The 20552-nt window shown below is 41.8% G+C and overlaps 1 protein-coding gene across 4 annotated transcripts in view; it reads right to left on the minus strand.

The window, feature by feature from the left end:
• The window catches only part of FAIM (Fas apoptotic inhibitory molecule), a 148580-nt gene that overhangs the window by 35387 nt on the left and 92641 nt on the right, over window positions 1-20552 (minus strand). For 2 of the 4 annotated variants that reach the window (XM_069224312.1, XM_069224311.1), the window contains 2 exons: window positions 4306-4364; window positions 2491-2626 (listed from right to left, as the gene is read on the minus strand). In XM_069224312.1, coding sequence (XP_069080413.1) covers window positions 2491-2626; window positions 4306-4349 — 180 coding nt within the window. In that variant the 5' untranslated portion in view covers window positions 4350-4364. The remainder of the gene's footprint in view (window positions 1-2490; window positions 2627-4305; window positions 4365-20552) is intronic. The other 2 variants (XM_069224314.1, XM_069224313.1) reach the window with 1 other exon arrangement.

Below are 20552 nucleotides of genomic sequence, written 5' to 3' on the forward strand. Positions count from 1 at the left end.
TGATGGTCAGTCGTGTTGGTACTGTCATTTGACAGCGCTGGAGGTGCAATGGGAGGTGCAAGTTGCAGTGGCCGCCAGTCAAGGGCCCTGGCACTTACATTTTACAAATTAAGCAAAGATTTGTAAATAATTCTGCATCGCATGGAACAAAAAGCTGAGCTGCTATTTATTTTCTAAAGGCTGCTGTTTGTGTAGGAGCAGGGATTGGACTGCTTTCCAGCCCCGACTCAGTCTTTCCACGTAGACTGTGTATCTTGATTAATTTTGTTTTGCTTTTCCTGAATATGAGAAGTAGGAAACATTAAACACCTGATATGACCCACTTCAGAAATGTAGAGTCCATCTGAATCTGTAAACTTTGTCATGCCAGATATGAAATTCTAATTTTTCCACGATCCAGTGCATGTTTTCTCTATCTCGGATTTGAATTGTTCATTCCCAGCTACGAAAAACAGAGGCCCAAGCAACACTAATGTCTGTGTGCCAGTCAATAAGAGGGAGTAAAAGATGAAACTGAAGAAAGAAACTATGAGTGTGTTAGAAACGGAAATAGCGAACCTATGAAAAAACAAGCGAATTTGACCGTAACAAGGAGGGTAAGTGTATGAGAAGGGTGTGACCTAAGGAGAGCAAAGAGAAATACAGTTGGAGGGAGTGACCATGGATGTGTTCGTGTGACCTAGTATGTCATGTTCAAGCATTTTACAGCCCAGAAATGTGCAGGCCTTTCACGGTACATATTATGTGGCCCAGTAACAACAGTGTGTCCTGTTCAGAGTGAACTTCGGTCAGGTATTCCGTGGCACAAAGACTAGTAAACAAGCAAAGGCACTGTAGTGTTTGCTTTCCGTGTAATATGAAGTCACAGAACATCTTTATATATACTTGCATACATTTTGCCATGTTCCTAACTCAAATGGCCATTCTTTCTTATACTGTTGATTGCCTTAATTTTGTGTCACAGGTATTTGAGGGGCATATTTTGATAGTAATTATAGATCCTGTCACTGGTTCCCAAATTCTTAATTTTTTGACTGTCATATAAGTTCTGATGGTCAATACGTTTGCTGTGCCACTTTTTCACATGGGTATACTTTCTCTTGTTGTAGATTGTGTTTGTGTCTAGAAGTGATATGTCGTTTTTTTAAATATGAAAAATGAAGAATACTCCAGACTATCACATGGCTGTTTTTGTTCCAGAAGAGTAATGTGTGCAGTGTCAATGATTGAAGGTACTGGTCAATTTCGTGTGCTATCAATCTCAGCAGCATCTAAACCTAACACGTTTACCTTAATATCATTAGGATAACGCGCTATAAAATGTACACTTTTGAAAAGTGAAAACTAGGGTGGGTAGTAAAAGGAGTTTCCGAAAGTGGGATTCCCTTCCTCTGTACCTATTTTGAAACAGTACCAGGTTCACCTGCATAGTTGCACGTCACTCGGTTCCGCACACAGCCAAGAAACGTGAGCACGCAAACATTCCACGTCCGCGCAGGATGAAGAATATTTCAAGGGAACATTGTGTACAACAGTCATTTTTTGTGGTCAATTTGCTGAAATGCCAAAGTGGCACAGGTGCATATTAAGTGCACTTTTGTACTTCGGAACAAGGTACACAGGAGTGCTAGAATGTGTGCATTGCAATATGTCAGGGTGTTGCAGCAACTTAAGCAAAGAAAGTTCAGCAAGTAGAATGTTTATAATTGTAGTCCTACCGTGATATAGAATTGTATAGAAATTGCAGAGGAAAACTGGACAGCATATCCAGGGAACCATCTAGAAATACTTTACAACTCATCCTTATGCCTTTTCAAACCATTCACAGTCATACATCCAAAATATTGCTTACGCCTCTGTTTTACTAACCTAATACTGAGTTCCTTTTCTATGTTTACATACATTTCATTAACTCTTCTACAAAGCTTTTTGGGACTAGTTTTCACAGTCTTTACAATATCCTCGTGAGTCATCGGCACGTTCCAAATCTTCATATTCTTCATAACATATTCTTTCAGGTGTAACCAACAGTCTTCACAGAAACCAATGCTTCACAGAAAATAACTTTCTGAATTGCTACATTTGTCTGGATGTTTTTATTTAAACACGTTTTTGTCTCACTTAACCTAACTGGGTTGTTTCCTTCGCTTGAAATTATCTACTCTATAGAACCAAGAAATTTTATATAAGTTGTTTCAAAAAGATTTCATACAAAACACGTGCTTTCATTAAGTATCTGAAATTGTGTAAAACTGTGTTTTAAAAACTGAAAATTCAAATATAAACCCTGAGAGCATAGAAGTGGCTTGAAACCCCATATTTTCAAACTGCACTCTTTAATGTAACCAGGTAAGTATTCATTAAAACATAAGAGATACGTTTAAGAACAATCATCTACAACAAAAAAGTACATCTGCACAAGGACAATTTAGTAGAGATTTCCTACATACATACAAATAAATTGTACTACAATAAAATTAAAAGGCGTACCTTTCCATCCACATAAACTACCCGTTTTCCTGAAGTAGTTCCATGCTCAAATTCAATTTTGTGGACACCGTCACTCAATGCTACCTCCCAAACAGCCACCAAATCGGTCATTGTCTCCAGGTAGCTGTACTGAGATCTAAAAATAAAAACACCCACATCCCCCGTAAAACACAAAATAAATGTCAGTAAAAATAATCTTAGAAATCTAGCGGAGTTGATCTCCCAGACAGAATTAAAAATTTACCAAAAAATAAAATCCCAGTAGAAGGAAAAGGAACTATTCTAATTCATTCACAGGCATGTTTTTATAAGCTGCATTCACCAGACACCCAGGCAAGGGAAAGCTGTATTACAATCTTAGAACAGGTTGCTGATAATAGGATTATTATAAGGATAGTGTTACAACACTGAACTATATCACACACCTTCATTTGGCAAGGACACGAGGTAAGGTTTTTCTTTTCTAACACGGCTTTCTGACCGCCCTGAATCCTGGAAAATGGGTGGACAGCAGTTTATTTCCACCCCTCAGTTATATTTGTAGAGCAATATTATTTGGACCGCCAGGAACTGTGTAACATATGTATTTCATCCTATTATCCCAAAATAACTCTAGAACCAACAATAGCTAAATACCCTTTTAATCCCTTTAGAAAGAGCAATCTTTAAAACAACACATTTTCCATGTCTGTTGACACATTTGTGTTTTCTTTTGTAATGCTGAGAAATGTACCAACTCTCAACTAAATTTGCTACAGGGAGTAGAAAACTAAAAAGCGTTGTTAGTCATGTGAGTTTCCAAAAGGTACCAACAGATAAATAATGGCAATACATATGTTATGAAGGAGTACAAACATAATGATGGGTTCTGTATTAGAAAAATAAAACATGAACCTTATGGAGACCATATGTTACGGCAGGCAGTCAGAGTGTTCACACTTTGGATGTACTTTTGTGCTAAAAAGTCACTTCACTTACTTAATGAGTGACTTCTATAGTAGTTTCTTAAAGACACTTTTTTCAGCAGAATGCTTCATTGTCATTTGTATGATCCATTTATGAATTTTTGGACATGATCTAGTGGGCATATAAAATTAGATCTTTTTCCTTTTGTGTTTTTGTATGATTGTTATTTTTCAAGTTGTTGGTACATTTTGACAAAAATCACGACCATCAATGCACTGATGATGAAGGGATTGAACCTCACAACAAAGCTGCTTATGTCATTTAATCATGTCACAGTCACATTCATTGTGAGGTAAATTCAAAACCCTCCATTTCATCACAAACCAACCAAGAATGCCACTACCTAAAAAAGAGTGGATACTATTATACAACCAAAGCAGCCAGTTAATTGACACAGTTCTATTACACACATGAGAACAGTACATCTGTAATGTATGTAAGCTCCAACATCAAAACAAATTGTAAATTATAGTTGATGTTTGTGTAGTTAGAGAACTATAAAAGTATAATTGGTAGAATCTATGGACAATTTTCTTTTTGGAAAATGTCACACAATATATTGTCTGCTTTATTCAGTTTGCAGCACCACAATTTATAAGGGTCAGTTTTGCCCCACAGTGAACATTTGTAAAGGTGTGACCAAATATATAGCTTACATTTTTATATATAGAAATTAAGGTACAGGTTTGGATCAGCAATTTAATGAAAATGATTACCATAACTGTAGTTGGTATGTCAACAACGAGTTTACAAATGATTTTTTAAAACTGTGTCCATGAATCGGTATAAATTATTTAAACACTCCTCTCTTCAACAACCTGGTTCGTCATTACGGCAGATATTGTTTACCTTAGCTCCTCTTCATACATTGTAATCTCCTCACGGGAAGCCATAATAAGCAAATCAGCCTGCAATCCAATTAGCAGCCAGGAAAGAATAAAGCAGAGCAGCAGCAAAGTGATGAGAGAACAATTGTGCTTTCATGGCTAACTACTCAATTAGACATTTATGCAGAGTGGAAGAATACAGCGGTCAGTCCAGTGGACTTTTGCAAAGTTAGTATACTTTTAATTTATCAACCATCTATCATTAGCATGAAGACCTAACCTTCTTGAAAAAAAGTGGTACCCATAATTACAGACTTTGAGATACTGACATTTAAAAAACGAGTCAGCTAAAAGTGGAGTAAAAAAAAAAAAAAAAAAAAAAAAAAAGTTACTCACCATACTATGATAATGCATCTTCACCTAATATCTAACATTATCTCTCTTTTACTCAGGGATTCTCAACAACATGAAGTTTAATGAATGCCCAGTGTATCTAATTTTGCACAAAAGTGCTGTTATTACTCGCCACATATCACCGGTAAGATGTCTATGGCAATCATATTTTGAGGTCAGTTTTGCTGAAATGCAAAAGAGTGACACAAGTACGTATCAAGTGCACTTTAGTAGTTTGGTTGAAGGTACATAGGAGTGCTAGAACATGTGCATTGCAATAAGTTCTGGGTATGGCGGCCCCTTAAGCAAAGAAAGTTCAGCAAATAAAAATAGAACAGCAGTCCTACTGCGATATATAATTGTGCAGAAATTTTAGAGGAAAATTAAGAGCATTACTAAGGCAAACCTCAAGCAAGGTAGCCAGCTAGGGATCACATTATGCCAACAATCCTTGTCTCTTTCAGCAAAACTAACATTGTACCAGAATGGTTTGCATTTCTCCGACCATTCAAACTCAGTCTTTTGAACTCCCCTCCACACCTACCTGTAGGCATGACCAAAGTCTCTGTGTAAGACTACTTTCTGTTTTCAGTACACCACTCTTATCTCTCTCACCATGTATTGCTTGTCTTTTGGTGTGTGGTGTACACACCTTAACTTCTACCAATAGGTATCACCCAAGCTTATGTCATAGTAACTTTGTTTTTTTTTTATTTACAACATTCATTGGGAACATTCACCTCCGCACCAGCATTTCAACTTACCTCTCGGAGCATTCATTGTCCACTTCTTGTCCAATCTCTACTCCTACAGTGGGATTCCCTCAAGACTGTCACTTTGTATACACCACATTCCTTGATGAAATGTTATCCTTTGGTTTATACTTCACAATATGTGAACGTGTTCATCCTTCCACCTTTAGGACAGCATAGCGATTAGCAATTCGTAATGGGTTGGCCCTCTGTGACCAAGAATATCAAACTTCTCCTAAACATCATCTATTTTGCTGCTTTGTATACACCTCGTACCCATGACCTGAAATAACCCAGCATTCTGAATCCTGCCAATGCCACAAGGAATCTTGGTGGGGGTGTCATTCAATTCTGTGAGAAAGCTAGAACCCTTTATCTAAATTAGTGCCCTTTAACTCAAGTGCAAGCTCAAACACAAAGTAGTAAAAATTACAAAGATCAGCCCCATCCTTTCTGCCAAGCAGACAAATAAATCTCTAATTAACACTTTCATTAACAGTCTGGTTCTGTACAAACGTCACTGTTTTAATAGCTTCCTAATCAACCACATACAGAATTTTACTTCTCCTTAGACAGTGATCAACTTAGCGTCAAATTATTTCTGATCACACCAGGTTACAGTCCAACGCCGTTTACTGTCCCAAGCTGTCTGCCAACAAGGCCCTCGCAAAATCTTGACATTGGTTTGTTAGGTGGGTCATGGGGCCTCCTCTTTGTAATCCTCCCAATATCCCTCTAGCTATATTGTCACACATACGTGGTGCTCAGGCAACCACACCTTCTCACAGTGACCAAATCAACCCTTGTATCATATTATTTCAGATCTATCCACCACTTTTCCCTCCAGTTGAGCACAATACACTTCCCATTTGTTCACATTCAAGACGACAAAACATATTTACTCTGACTTCAGAGTCAACACGGCTGGCACAAGTGCTCTCCACACTAACCTGTAAATGTGCACATTGTGCAATACTTATTGTTTGTAAAATCAATGCCTGTTGTGACATTCAGTGCCATTGATAATTCTTTAGTGCTCCATGGCCAAGAATTAACGATTTGTCAGCTTATACAAGCACTAGCACTGGCTTAAGAGTCAAGAAGAGCTAACATTTTAACGCTTCCTGAATGACAGGTAATGTCTTATTTTATGTAACACTAGTGGAAGCCCTATATAAAGTATTCACCAGTGAAAATGTATTGGTGGATCATCATTTTTTTATTACTGGTTTACTTATCAATCACTAATGCTTTATGGTATTTGTATGGCTTACCCAATCATTAGCACTGGAGAAGAGACATTGGGTGAATCTTATTATACTTGGAACTATAGCTTACCCCTTCCAGCATGCCCATGTGCTTCCTTGCATCAATCCCTGCCATATTACAAACTAAGCTCTGATCCGTGTTCCATTCCGAATTTTCGTTCTGCCCAGTGGTTGCTTCCTGGAACCTGTGTGCACTCCTTCATGCAGAGAGCTGGAGGAGGGACTTTGACTGCTCTGACCTGCACTGTGCTGCAGCCTCCTCACACATGTTGTGAATTGCAATCACCTTGTGTGGCTGTGAGGAGGGATTAAAACTTGGCTTCTGCTTTCAAAACTCGTCATTCAACAGCTGCTGTTGCTGGATGCTCCTGCTTTTCTCTCCAGTTGCTGGAAGTCCTGAATCCTTGAAGCCCTGATAGGAGTTTCTGATTCTTGCTTCTGCTTTTTGCAGTATCCTGTTTTCCTGCAGCTGCCCTGTGCAGCATTATGATTATGTGTTTTCCTTCTCTCTCACTTTCACCTTCCTTTCTAGTCTCATAACCTGATTTCTGGGGTTCCCCTGTTGTGCTTCTGACCACCTACTTGCTGAGTTGGTAGTGGTTCACTTTATTTCCTTGTGCTGAAAAATTGTTCTATCCTTATTCCAAATTCCTGTGTTTCTATCATGACCCAGCAGGAAATAACTTGTCCAGTGCCCACTGGGTACATTTTTGAACTCCCGGTTCCGAGTCCTAGTTCCAGTTTCCCTGTCCCATCAAGGCAATCTTGTTCCAGTGCCTGTTGGGTACAGCCTTAAGTTCCTTGTTCGAGTCCTAGTTCAATTTTCCCTGTATCAGCAGGGCATTACTTTTTCCAGTGACTTTTGGGTACATCCTCGAGTTCCTTGCTCTTAATCCTTATTTCAGTTTCCCTGTACCAACCAGGCATTTCTTGTTACAGTGCCTGTTGGCTACAGCCTCAAGTTCGTTTCTCTGAATCCTAGTTCTAGTTCCCTGTACCAATTGGGCATTACATGTTCCAGTGTCTGTTGACTACAGCCTGCCCTTGATTCCTGTACTCCTATTCTTTATCTCTGAAGCCCTGTTCATAACTCCTTCTACCGTTTTTCTCCTTGTCTGATTGCTGTCTTGTCTGTCCTGTATTCTGGTTATTCTTCCACCCTAGTTTTCTGTTCCACTCTAAATTTGGTCCACTGTCTATTGCAGTTTGTATCCATTTACAGTGTGACCTCCGGCTTGGTCTTTGTTACAAACAGGTAAGGGAAAGACTTCTGTTGCTGTATCCAGGTCCTTTGGAGTCTTACCTTATCATTGTTGTTGTCAGTCTCGGTCCACCTTGCACGGAGTACAACAGTCTCTATACAGCCGGCCCCACAATTACTTTGCTCTATGACTGTTTGTAAGAGTAATCTGCTGGTGTCAGTCTAAAGGACGTTCTCTAAGCTACCGAGAGAACTCTTGTTTATTTACTAGTACACCTCTTACGTTGATCATACTTTGTTCTTGTCTATCTCCTGTCCTCTGTTGTTTAGTTGCCTCTGTTATACTTTGAGTAGCCTGGTATTACCAGGCCTTGTCTCCTTGCTGAGTGTTACCTCTGGAATCACTCAGCCCTGCCTTCATTCCCTGACAGATTACCCCTACAATCCCTCCATTTGAGCATGCTGCCTACCTGCAGATGAATGGAGGGTTGTTGGGATGAAGGTGACTTATACTGAGTGAAGGAAGGTCAGGCTCTCCAGGACATAGGAGAAAAATAGCGTGGTGTTGCAGCCTGAAAGAGGAAAGTGTTCGGAAGTTCTTGGGAGCCCAAAGCTGAGTACCAGATAGGAATGTAAGTGCTAATATGGCTGCTGGGAGCAAGGACATAAACTGGCAGCTCATGGGCGCCATTGATGCACAAAAAACTGGTGCCCTTTAAGAGTTGCAATTCCACATCCTCCTAGACTACTGGTGGAATGCCTTTTACAACTCCGGGGCCTCTGGCAAAAGATACGTTTATCTGTTCATCTTGTATTACAAGCAGTGGTTGTAATTGGCCAGGACAGTCTCTGAATGGCCTGATGGAAGGGAAGACTTAACAGCTAGAACATGTTCTTATCCTGTTTATGTCAGAGCTTGGGGTTAATGTGAGCCAGAATCCTTACCTCTGGAAAAGGACAAATAGTAAGCCACACATGGTGCTAGGAGTTAGTAGTAAGAGGTAAGGAGTGCTGCTTTTCCCTTGTGTATGTGGAGGTGCCTGTCCAGCTCACAATAATGGTGATGTAGAAAAATGAAGGGATGTATAAATACAGTTACTGTAAATTACCATGTCAGACCATATAAATGTCAATAAAAACATTTGCAAAAACATTGTGATGTAGAAAAGCCTCTATGATGTCACGGTGTGTTGTGGTGAAAGTTCATCTGAAAAAGATATTTTGCTCCTGGTGGGTCATCCTTATACCTTTTAGTTAAGTGTTACTTAAAATCTTTTTTTGTAGCTTTTGGAACTTTAAAGCATCTGCCTGCAGGGACTTAACATAGCAAAGGCCCTGTGCTTGATGGACATGTGTGAGAACCTGGAAAGTAATAGCCATGCCAACCATTCCAGGAGATGCATAAACGAGTTGGTACAGCCTGGCCTTTCCAATATCAACAAGAATATTCATATAAACCCATTCAGTTCCTTGAACTTAGGAGATAATCATGAATAATTGCAAGTGTGTTGAGAAAATGTCACTGATTGTTTCTAAATCAGCTTATTTTATGTTATTGCCATTTGTATAGTGCCAAGCTGTCATCAGCATGGCACTGCACACATTTTGTAGTTGTGGTGATGACTTTCCAAAAGGTTCAGAGATTTCCATGGCAACCCTGAAGCTCATCCAGCCTGTGAAAGTATGTTATCTCTAGTCTGATTCAATTACATTTCTATTTTATAAGAATGTGTCAAACCGAATGAGTTTGCATGAAAATACATATTGATATGTTAGAATGGCAGGCTATACCAAAACAATTATGTGTTTCCTGAAATGACTGGCATGGCAGTAACTTTCTAGATTCTTAGATTCCCACACATGTCTATCAAGCACAGGGCAGGTGCTACGTTGAGTCTTCTACTGCAGATACTTTAAAGCTCCAAGTGACAACCATAGGGCACCAAACTGCATAAAATGTCCCCATTAAAGGTCTTCTTGCTAGGGGAAATGAAAGCCTTAATCGCAAATGTAATTTTGTCTGGGGCTCCAAAAATTCTTGCACTAAAGTTCATACGATATAGTACTATATACAAACATCTTATGTGTGAACCACTTTTCAAAAGTACACCCCTCAATTTGATGCTATGCCAAAGGTGGTTGGGTGGGGGTATCACCTGTTCATCATGTTGAGCTACCTGAGGTTCTTCTTAAAGAGAAGAATCATTGTAACTTCAGAAAAACTCTGAAATCACTTTAACTAACCCTATTTATCCTTCACTCACCACAAAAACTGGTCTCAATGCCACAATCTCTGTCTCGTAGTGGGGGAGAGTCCAGGCCCCTCACATTCATTGTTAGAGGTGTCAACAAGTGTTTCTTGAAGTGTCACCACTTCTAATAGTTCACATACCTTCTCTCATTGTTTAACATTAGTGTGTATCCTCATTTCCCTACCAGCCCTCTCCTAATTCTCAACTCTTGTACTACAACATTAAGAAAAAAATGTATAATTACCATACCTTCCCTATCCACCTCCACAATGTGTAGTATCCCTTTCGGTTCAGGTGGTGTAAGGAGTGCATTCCATGGCCCTTATAGTAGCTATTTGCTGGTTCTTCGCACACCATTCACTGGGAGCTTGGTAACTTGTCCATCAACTGTATCTCTACCGGCGCTGATGTCTCGTCCCTCTGCCTCAATTGTGTATTTGTAATGATATTTGTGTTTTAACTATTGACTCCATGTTGCACTTAGCCTAGCAGCACACCGTCACATTAGTGACCACCAACTTCATTTTGCCTATTGACTTTATTTTAGCATTAGCCACCGCCATGTTAAAAGCTGCGAGTATTTTTTCCATGATACAATGTGCTTCTTGCTCATGTTTTTATTCTGCTTGTTTGGTGTTCTTTTTGACCAAGGGCTTAGGCTGATAAGAATGTACTAGGACGGCAGGGAATGGTTTTGGGATTATGGCCAATTCCCAACGTGTTCCTTTCAAAGCTGACCTAAAGTAACCAGCAGTTTATTTAATAAACTTATTGGGTGGGAGGGAGTTTCTAAAATTCTCCTCTCTTGTGTATTCAAAGTATCTAAAAGGCCGAGACCAGATTGGCCGGAGAGTGACTCAGATCTTGGACATGCTCAGGACGCTGAAGTGTGTCATCCTTCCCATGAAGATAATTGATCCCTCTCTCTCTCTCCACGATCGATTCTGGGTTCTGGCGGGCTGATGCTGAAAAGGAGGGAGATGACGCAGATTACCCATGCCTCATGGTGATGCATTTTTTAATTCATTATTTGCTTTGTATTGTAATATAGATACCTATATCTGCTGTGTATATTGCAGTGAAGAATCATGTGTACATGTTTTAATTTCACTGCTGTGATCATTTTTAAATGTGTGCTTTCAGCATGCTAATCTCCTCTACAAACCTTGCAGAGTAAATTAATAAATGTCTTCTTTAGACTAAAAAGCGCATTCCAGAGATTTTTGTCAGTGCATGAGTGTTTCATCTTGGTCATTAGTGAAGCAAAACAGTATCCTACTGTGGGGCATGGAATCTACTTCTCTTGTGACGGCATTTCCATATTAACTGTTGATCCAATCTGGCTACACAGAGACAGCTCCAGCACAGTTATTAGCTGCACAGCTATTTCTCACCTTTTTGTCATTAATCATATCTAAGAGTCAGCCTTGGCCTACAATTAGTTGTGTTTCTCAGCCATTACTTTTTTGAAATTCGTTTGCTGGAGTCTCCTCTCCTGTGATCTCTCTGGTGCTCTCTGTAGTCCGGTTCTGGTGATGCTTCACCCTGTGTGATGTTTAGGATAGACTGCCCTTCTTGTACTGATTATTCCACCAGGTCTTTATCGTGCCATTGGAATGTTATACCTTTGGGGAACATCCATCTATATCTTATTCTTTGTGTGTCAAGAAAAGCCACCACTATTTTCTAGGCCCTTTGTTTTGCAAGGGTAGATGGTGCCAGGTCTTGGAACAGCATCTCCTTGCTGTCTTCACACAAAATGTGTTTTTATGTCCGCAAGCCACTAAAATAAGTTCCTTTGTTTGATATGAGGACAGTTTTGCTTCTATGTTGTGTGGTCGTGCTTTCAGATTTGTATTGTTCTTGCCCATTGTGAGCCCTCTTTCTATACACACGGGGAAGTCATCACCTTTATGTAGAAGTCTTCTGAAAAGATCTCAGAGGTACCCTTCGAAGCTGCCTTCCTTTCTCACATTTGTCCATAAGCTGCTTAACTTGATGTTGTAGACAGACAATTGAGGTTGTAGCTATCAAACTCTTATCCATTAACAATTGCGAGGACTGCTCTGTTGAGTCAATTATGAAGTTCATATTCTGTAATTTTCTCCTGATATCTAATCTGTCTGCCCCCCCAGGTCAAATCGAAGCTTGTTAAGGTCTTCAGATAATGTTTTATTTTTAAGGTAGGCTAGGCATCCATGAAACTCTTCTTTTGACCGAGGGGGAGCCATTGTTGTAATTTTCTTGGGAGGTCTCTGCCTTCCCTGTCTTGGGTGAGAGGGGTGTTTGTTTTCATTAATCAGGTGAAAACAGAGTGCAGATTTGTCTGTTTAGGCATCTTACCTTGCCTGAACATGGGAAGAGTAAAGGCGGAGTCAAGATGGCGCCGGAGACGGACACTCTTGAGCGAGCTCCGCTCCGGCCTCCGCTAAAATACTGTCAGCACATCCTTGCGCCTCCTGGTCCAGTCAGCTGGGGTGAGCCGCTGATTGCAACTCGTGGCTGGGCTGGAGCGGAGCTGGTGGATTCCTGGGTGACTACGACGCCTGTGCGGCTGCCCGGCCTGCGGTGCCATTGGAGCCTGGCATTGCCATCCCACAAAGGAGACCTCCCTATAGGAGAGATGCTAGTTGACGGAAATTGGTAAATTAACAGGTTTTGAGGACTGGCACCATATTGGTATCTACAAGGTGGAAGATGTGATAGAAGAGGATGACATCATGCCTTTTGCGTCCTTCCAAGTCAAGTATGAGCTTAGCAAGACACAATTCCTCCGGTAAGCACGCATGCGACACGCGCGGGAAGTGGAGGACCTCCTGGGAGAGGGAATACCTGAATAAGCACCGTTGGAGGGTAGATTATTGATTGAGGGCCTAGACACAAAAGCGACGTCTATGACGTATAAGAATATCAATAATAACATGCCAGACTCACTTAAAAAAACACAGACAGTGGGAGGCCGAATTAGGGGAACTAGAGGACATAGACTGGGAGGCAGTGCTGAAGTTCCCAAGAGAAGTGACTATCCGGTTGATACTCCTACTAACCCAATTTAAAATCCTTCATAGGATATATTATGATAGACAATGTTTACATACGTTGGGAAGGGCGCAGCAACTGAATTGTCTTTGATGTTGTGGAAATAATGGCACCTTCCTAGATAGACTTTGGGACTACCCTGTGATCCAAGAGTATTGGACTAGGATTGTGGGGGAGTATCAGAGCAGATCCCTCTTGATCCAAATGTATTTTATTGGGAATCCCCAACAACGTTGACCTGCCCCATACAAAGCTTTTATTCTGCGGCCTCGGGCACCATCCCCTACTTGAGCCAATAAGTATAGGTACTCCATCTCCATCTTGGCTCTGTTCACCGCTAAACACAAACTAGAAAACATATGGTCTCTGGCCATAACAATAGGATTGGAGTCAATGTTCCTAGTACTAAGTATCTGCTGCAGCAAGCATATAAAGCAGTAATTTTCATCCAGACTGACAATATAAAGGTAAAATGCATACTGCCATATTTTATAACATAATGATTACTAGAAAGTAGAAAGCTTTTTGTTAAGAATACATTTACTTACAGAACTAGAGGTACCAACATTTCCAGATCAGTTTTCTTCCATAAAGGATTATCTAAGATTGATGATTATCTTTTCACATATATCGGTTGGGCTGGAAGGTGAAAGGATTCAGGGGTTGGGTGTTATCATATCCCTACTTGCCAAGTAGCTCTAAATATTTCACCTAAGATTTTGAATTTCTATACTTCCAGATAAATTTGAGAAACTGGTCATGACCGATAAGGGAACTCTCACTTGCATTATCTGAAAGAGAATCAGTTTTGACATGATCTCTATTGTTATTGCGTTAATCCTCTGCAAATGCAATTAGCCATGCATTTCACCTTCCAATCCAGATGACGCTGCCGACAAGCTGGGCAAATGGTCATGGCCACAATGGAAAGTGATGAGATAAGATATCAAGATATGAGTAAATTTTCAAAGAAATGTTCATGTTTTAAATATCAGATGAACTTGCCACCTGAGGCTCATGTTCTGCTCAGTTCGTTCTTGCGGTACGAACCTTTGCAAATTTCTGTCAATCTTTGCTATTGTTTGGCAGTGTACTCGTGGGTGCGCTTTAGTTGCTTCCTTGTAGCACACGTTTGAAGTGGAGAGATCTGAGTGATGTCTTTGCAAGGACGTAGTTGCAAGCTATGTTCTTCTATGTAGTCACATTACCATTACTCTGCTAGAGGGCTTTCATTCATCTGGAATGAAATTCTGCAGTAATTACTCTTAATGTGATCCTGCCCTTTAATGTCACTTCTGGTTCACTTATAGGTAAATATAACTTGTCCACATGGTAGCTATTCATTATATTCCTTTTAAAACATGTTTGTCCTTTGAATTAGAAAGAGTTACAATGAGTGTGTGAATGAACCTGTGAAAATCTCCCTAAAATCTTCATTGTCTCCCACATCAACTCACTAGTATTGTTTTTTTTAAAACTAAATTCTCAACTCCACATGACTTCCCATGTCAACTAATAGTAAAAACTGCCAATTTACAACTATATCTCCTCAAGATGATAAAGGATCTCATCCCTCTTAATGACTACGTCAGTCACTGACCCAAGTGTCATATCCTATGTTCACACTGGACATCTTAACTACCTGCCATTACAGTGGCAACTCCAAAACCTGCTGCCAGATATACACTTGGATCGAAAAGATGACCACATTACCCCAACCTTAGGAGTCCTTCACTAGCTCACAGTGAAAGGCAAAATAAAATTCAAATTGACATGCACTTGCCTTTTCATGCATTAACACCTTTCTTCATTCACATCCAGGAAGATCCAAATCCTAAGAAGCAAATAAACCCCCAGACAGGACACTCCATATTCAAAACAAAGTAGGTAATGCTTTTTTTAATATAAAACGGCAACAGAATATATGAAATCTTTTTTCTCTAATGCCCTACTATCAACACCTCAATATTCTCCTAATCCAGCAATGTAAAGTGGTGTGTAGCGCTACCAAGCACTATAGCAAACAGTAAACATCTAAATACCTAAAAAAACTTCTCTATTGTTTGAAAATGTAGCCCTGAACTAAAGCTTCTCCAGTTGGGGGACCCATGTGTCTCAACTATCTAACGCGTCTACCCTTGCTCGTGATCATTTGTTTGTCAATATGAATATAGCAGAATAGCAAGCAAAACAATGTTATGGTCATCCATTCAGTTTCAGTGATCTCCTTACCACACTCTTGGATTTGACACTCAAGCAAAGAATTCAACTGTTGCAGTGGCAGTGTTACCCAAAGAGAGGTGAGGATCAGAAATAAGAACCCCTTTTTAGGGTCGAGCGCACAAGTGCTCCGTCCCTGTTCTAATCTCTCTTAGGGCTTGTAACCACACCTGTCACTTTAATTGGTTTGTGGACTTGCCTTTTAAAATCTGCTTGCTTTCATTAGTGAAAGGCATGCATACGTCATGCCTTTTCTGGTGTTTAGCACCGGCCAACTACTGAAAACCTACGAGGCTCAATGTTTTCAGCCTGGTTTCTGCATTACATTATCTTTTTAATCGCGCTGGGTTTTACATAGCGCAATAGAACTCGTTTTTTTTTCTTTCTATTTGTGTGGTAAGAAAAGTCTGGTTAGTAGTTTACAACGCTAATAGTTCTAACTCAAGCAAATGTGAGGCTGTTGCATTGCAAATGCTTGTTTAACAAGTTGCTAGTTGACTGTTTCTCTTAAGTGGCATAGGGAGCTTGCCACTTCAAATGGGATTTCAGTTGTCCGAATCAACACATTAAAATTGTTATCAGATTCTTCTAAAAAACATTTTGAAGCCCCAACTGGAAATGTTTACATCAGTGCCCATAGTACTAAAAGCAGAAAAGGACTCACAGTTAGGCTCCTATGATAAGGAGCCACTTTTTTCGGTGGATGCCTTTCATGAAGAGACCTGAAATCTTTCAGGCAAGCGTAGAGAATATTCAAGCAAATTCACTTATGACCACAGAGCTTATAACTTACATGGTCGTGAGGTCAGGGAGAACAGTCTAGTTGATGTTTTCTAACACTAGAATGTAATCTTTTTTTTACCAGAAATGGACACAGCTACTTTACAAAATAGTCAGACTTTAGAATCCTATGAAGGACAGATGGCAGCCTTTCTATCAAGTTCTCTCCTTTTTGTCTCAATAAAGTGATTAAGTATATTAGAGACAGCATGCTAGTTGTAAATGTGTAAATACTCCATGGACCATTAAACTTGCCAGATACCTTCTTATCTTCAAATCCAGATTCTGGTATTCATAGATCTCAATGAATTCTCCAATAAGGTCATGCCCCTTCAACCAAACAGCCTCAAATGTTGGGACTGGGAATCTGAAACTATAGATCTTTCAGAAGCCAAAGGGTCCTCACAGGAGCCAGGAAGCAATCCACAGGCCAGCTTTATGTTCACAATTGGAAACAAGGTTCCATCCACTGTCAGCACAAATCTCGTCAGAGTAAATGCATTTTATAATTACTATATGCATGTGGCCAGTGCAGGCCTTCACTTCTCTAAGCCTTCCCGACAAACAGAAAAGCTATTGACTAACATTAGGAGATATTCCCCTGTAATCTACTAAAAGGATCATAAAAAGTAAGACTTCTTTTTAGGCTCACTGGTGTTCCAAACACCTTTGTACAGGTTTTTTTTTTTTAGATAGTTCGTTATATAATGTCTGAGCCGAAGAAAAGGTACCTCTAAAGTTCAGTTCAGTTCAATTAACTTTATTTGGGCATAGTAAAATAGACCCCAAAAGTATAGTCAAATAACATACAACAGGACATCATAAAATAGAACAAGTGCATCTAAAAATCCTTGACCACATAATACACTCATCTAGCAACTAAAATACTGTCACCAAAATATAGTACATAAAATTCTATCCATTATAAGGCCTGCCAGCAAGTTTCTAAAACGTATGGCCAAGTCAGAAAAGTAAACAATCAAGGTAATGTTTGCTTCACGCAATATAAGTATGATCTTGACCGTTATCATATTCCATCTTTACATCAGGATTACTATTAACACGGTACATCACAGCCCTATCAAAATGTTTGATCTTCGTACATACCACTTTAAAGGGCAAGTTGCTTAATTTCAGTAACACCTTATTGGGTAGAGACTATGGCCCCCATTTTGACTTTGGCAGTCTTTTTCAAAGACCGCCAAAGCCACAGGCACCAGAAGACCGCCAGTGCTGGTGGTCTTCCGGCCACCATATTACCAGTACTGCTGGATTTTCGACGCATTTTGGGTGGAAATCCAGCAGTAGTCGTGCTGGCAGGCGGAGGCACATGGCGGTTCCACCACCGGCCCCGCCCCGCAAAAAGGACTCCGCCAGCTGTATTACGAGCAGTAATACAACCTGGCAGTGTCCTGATGGCGGGGCGCTGCCGGCAGTGGAAGCACCCGTTCCCTGCCAGGCGACCTCCTCGCTGGATAAGGTAAGTCTGGCATCCGACAGGGGAGTGGGGTGGGAGGGTGGGGGGTGTTGTGTATGCCCTGTCAACGGTAGCCTTTCCGCTAGGGTTTTTGTGGCGGTGCTACCGCCGCAGGAACCCTGTTGAAAATCTGGCTCAAAATACCACCAGCAGTCTTCTATGGACCGTCGGGTCAGAGATGCTCATCTCCGGCCCGGCTAGTCCAACCACCCTGGCGGTAGGAGTGGGGATATGGCGAGTTTGCAGAGGCCGACCCTCCACACTCATAATGTGGCGGTCTTCGCTGCCAGCCTGTTGGTGGTGAAACCGCCACCATGGCCCTAGCAGTCAGAAGACCGCCAGGGTCATAATGAGGGCCTACATCTAGCTGCAGATTCATGACCTGTGAATTCTCCCCTGGCGTCAGACTGGATCCAGAATATTTTTTGTGAGCAGTACCCTTGCGTGCCGGTAGGAGGCACTGATTGGCTCTGCGTCATCCACGCTGAAAATGACATCACAGAACCTGTATAAGCACCACCCAGGTGGGCGCAAGTCAGTTTCTTTTCATGACTTTCCACTCCAGAAGGGCGGGCCATGAAAGACATTGACCCAAGGTAAGTAACTTGTCCATCTGATACAGACTTCTAGCTGCAGATTCCTTACCTGTGAATAGATACCCAATCAATACCATTCCTGGAGAAATCCCCAAGAAACTCCTGCAGGACTGAACAGGTAAAGTGCCCATCCCTATGGACCGAACTACCCCAGCAGTAATGTTTAGTAAACTTGTGCCGAGAGGCCCACGTTGCTGCCTGACAGATGTCCAGGACCGGAACTCCATGTGCTAACTCAGTGGTCGCAGTTTTAGCTCTGGTGGAATGAGCTTGCAAGACCTCGGGGTTGCGTTTTGGCCAATGTGCAGCAGATTGTGATGCAGAGCATGACCCAATGAAAGATGGCTTGCTTCTATGCCGCCTGACCTTTCTTCGCACCCACATATCCCACAAAGTTTTGGTCATCCACCTGAAACTCTTGTGTACAATCAAGGTAAAACATCAAAGCTCTGTTTGGGTCCAGGCAGTGGAGTCTCTCCTCTTCCTTAGAAAGAAGAGAGGGCATGTAAAAAGTATGCAAGGTGATAGATTGGCCTACATAGAAAAGCATGACCACTTTTGGCAGAAAACAGGCCTTGGAGTAAAGCACCACATTGTCAAGATGGAGATAATAGGGCCTGGAGTGCACTCACTCTGCGGGCAGATGTTACAGCCACAAGGAAAGCTGTTTTCAGTTTGAGAAGAGGCTCAAAGTTCAGAACCAAACAGCAGCGGTTTCTTAGGGAGTCGGGGTTCCACCCCCTTTACTTTCACCCCAAAGATCATCCATTGCCAAAGTAAAAACAAATTCTTTAAATTAGCTTTTTTTCTTAAAAACAAAAAATGTTTACACACACATCATTCTTGGGGCCGGCGGGGCTGGTGTTCCTGTGATTACTCATGATAACAGCATGCCAGTGAGTCAGCAAGGCCGATGTATTCCCTAAATCTGCTGCCTGTGGGCGAGCCCACAATCTACAGTTTTTGCTGGGATGACAAGCTCACAGCCTCGAGGCTTGTGAGGTCATCAGCTCGGCAAAGACACTGCCTTAATGACCAATCTCCACCTGCTGATGACTTTGAGGCAAAATTCGCGTTTTAGCATGAAGCCCTGTGGCACAGGCTCTTCACGTCAGTCAGTGGAGAGGAGGGTCACTCCACCCTTTCCTAACTGGTCACACAGGGGTGGGTCTCATCCTGTGACGAGCTGGGAAAGGGTAAGGTAGAGGCTGCAGGCAGGGGGCAAGGTGAGAAATTGAGTTTGCGCAGTTTGTCATCACATACTGTGCTGACTCGAGGTGTCTGCTTCCAGCGCCGTCGTTAATTGCAGGACCATGTAGAAGCCATTCATTTGATTTCCAGCTCTGGTGTCTGCAGGCACGTGTCGGGGTCACCTAGAAGCTTCCCTGACCAGGGACAGTTTGATGGTTCCAGGGCACCAAGCGATATAAGTAAGCAAAAAAACAAAAGCTTAGCAGGTATTGCTCCAGGCAATTGCACACTGAATTCACTTCATTTCAGTAAAGCAATACAGCAGTAAAAATTACGGGAACAAAGCATGTTGATCTGACGCCCGTACTGAGCGGGTTACTTGCTCGGACTCTGCTAAACCGAGTCCGTATACTGAGCGAGTTGCTTGCTATGCACAAAGTATGTTTTTTCAGCTCTGTAAAAAGGAGATGAGCTGAGCTCCTGGGCTGCGAGGTGCACACCCTTCTGCCCTCTCAGTAAAAGATGAGGAAGAGGAGAAGCATGGACAGAAACACCAAATCAGCTCACAGAGCAGTTGTTAGGCCATGGCCAGTCTTACAGACAGCTCATTGTTTATGACGTCTGTCGGCCCCAGCAGCAATCGCGTGAGCTAGTCTGCAGCCACCACAGAGTTGCAGATAGGAGTGGTCTCATACTTGCACCCAGCAGGCAGATGCAGTGAAAACTGACTCAAACTGAGAACGTTTACATCGTAACACTTAGGGGGTCATTACGACCCTAGCGGCCGGCGGTAAGTTGGCAGTAAGACCGCCAACAGGCTGGCGGTGTTCCGCCAGCAATTATGACCGTGGCGGAAAAGCCACGGCCATACCGCCGGCCCCTCCACTTTCCCGCCAGGATTCCGCCTGGCGGTCATAATCCCCAGGGCAGCGGTGCATGCACCACTGCCCTGGGGATTATGAGTCCCCGACCGCCAGCCTGTCTGTGGCGGTACACACCGCCATTGAAAGGCTGGCGGTAAGGGGACTTGGGGTGCCCCTGGGGGCCCCTGCACTGCCCATGTACTTGGCATGGGCAATGCAGGGGCCCCCAGTCATAGC

The sequence above is a fragment of the Pleurodeles waltl genome, chromosome 3_1, assembly GCF_031143425.1.
Source record: "Pleurodeles waltl isolate 20211129_DDA chromosome 3_1, aPleWal1.hap1.20221129, whole genome shotgun sequence".
Lineage (NCBI taxonomy): Eukaryota > Metazoa > Chordata > Amphibia > Caudata > Salamandridae > Pleurodeles > Pleurodeles waltl.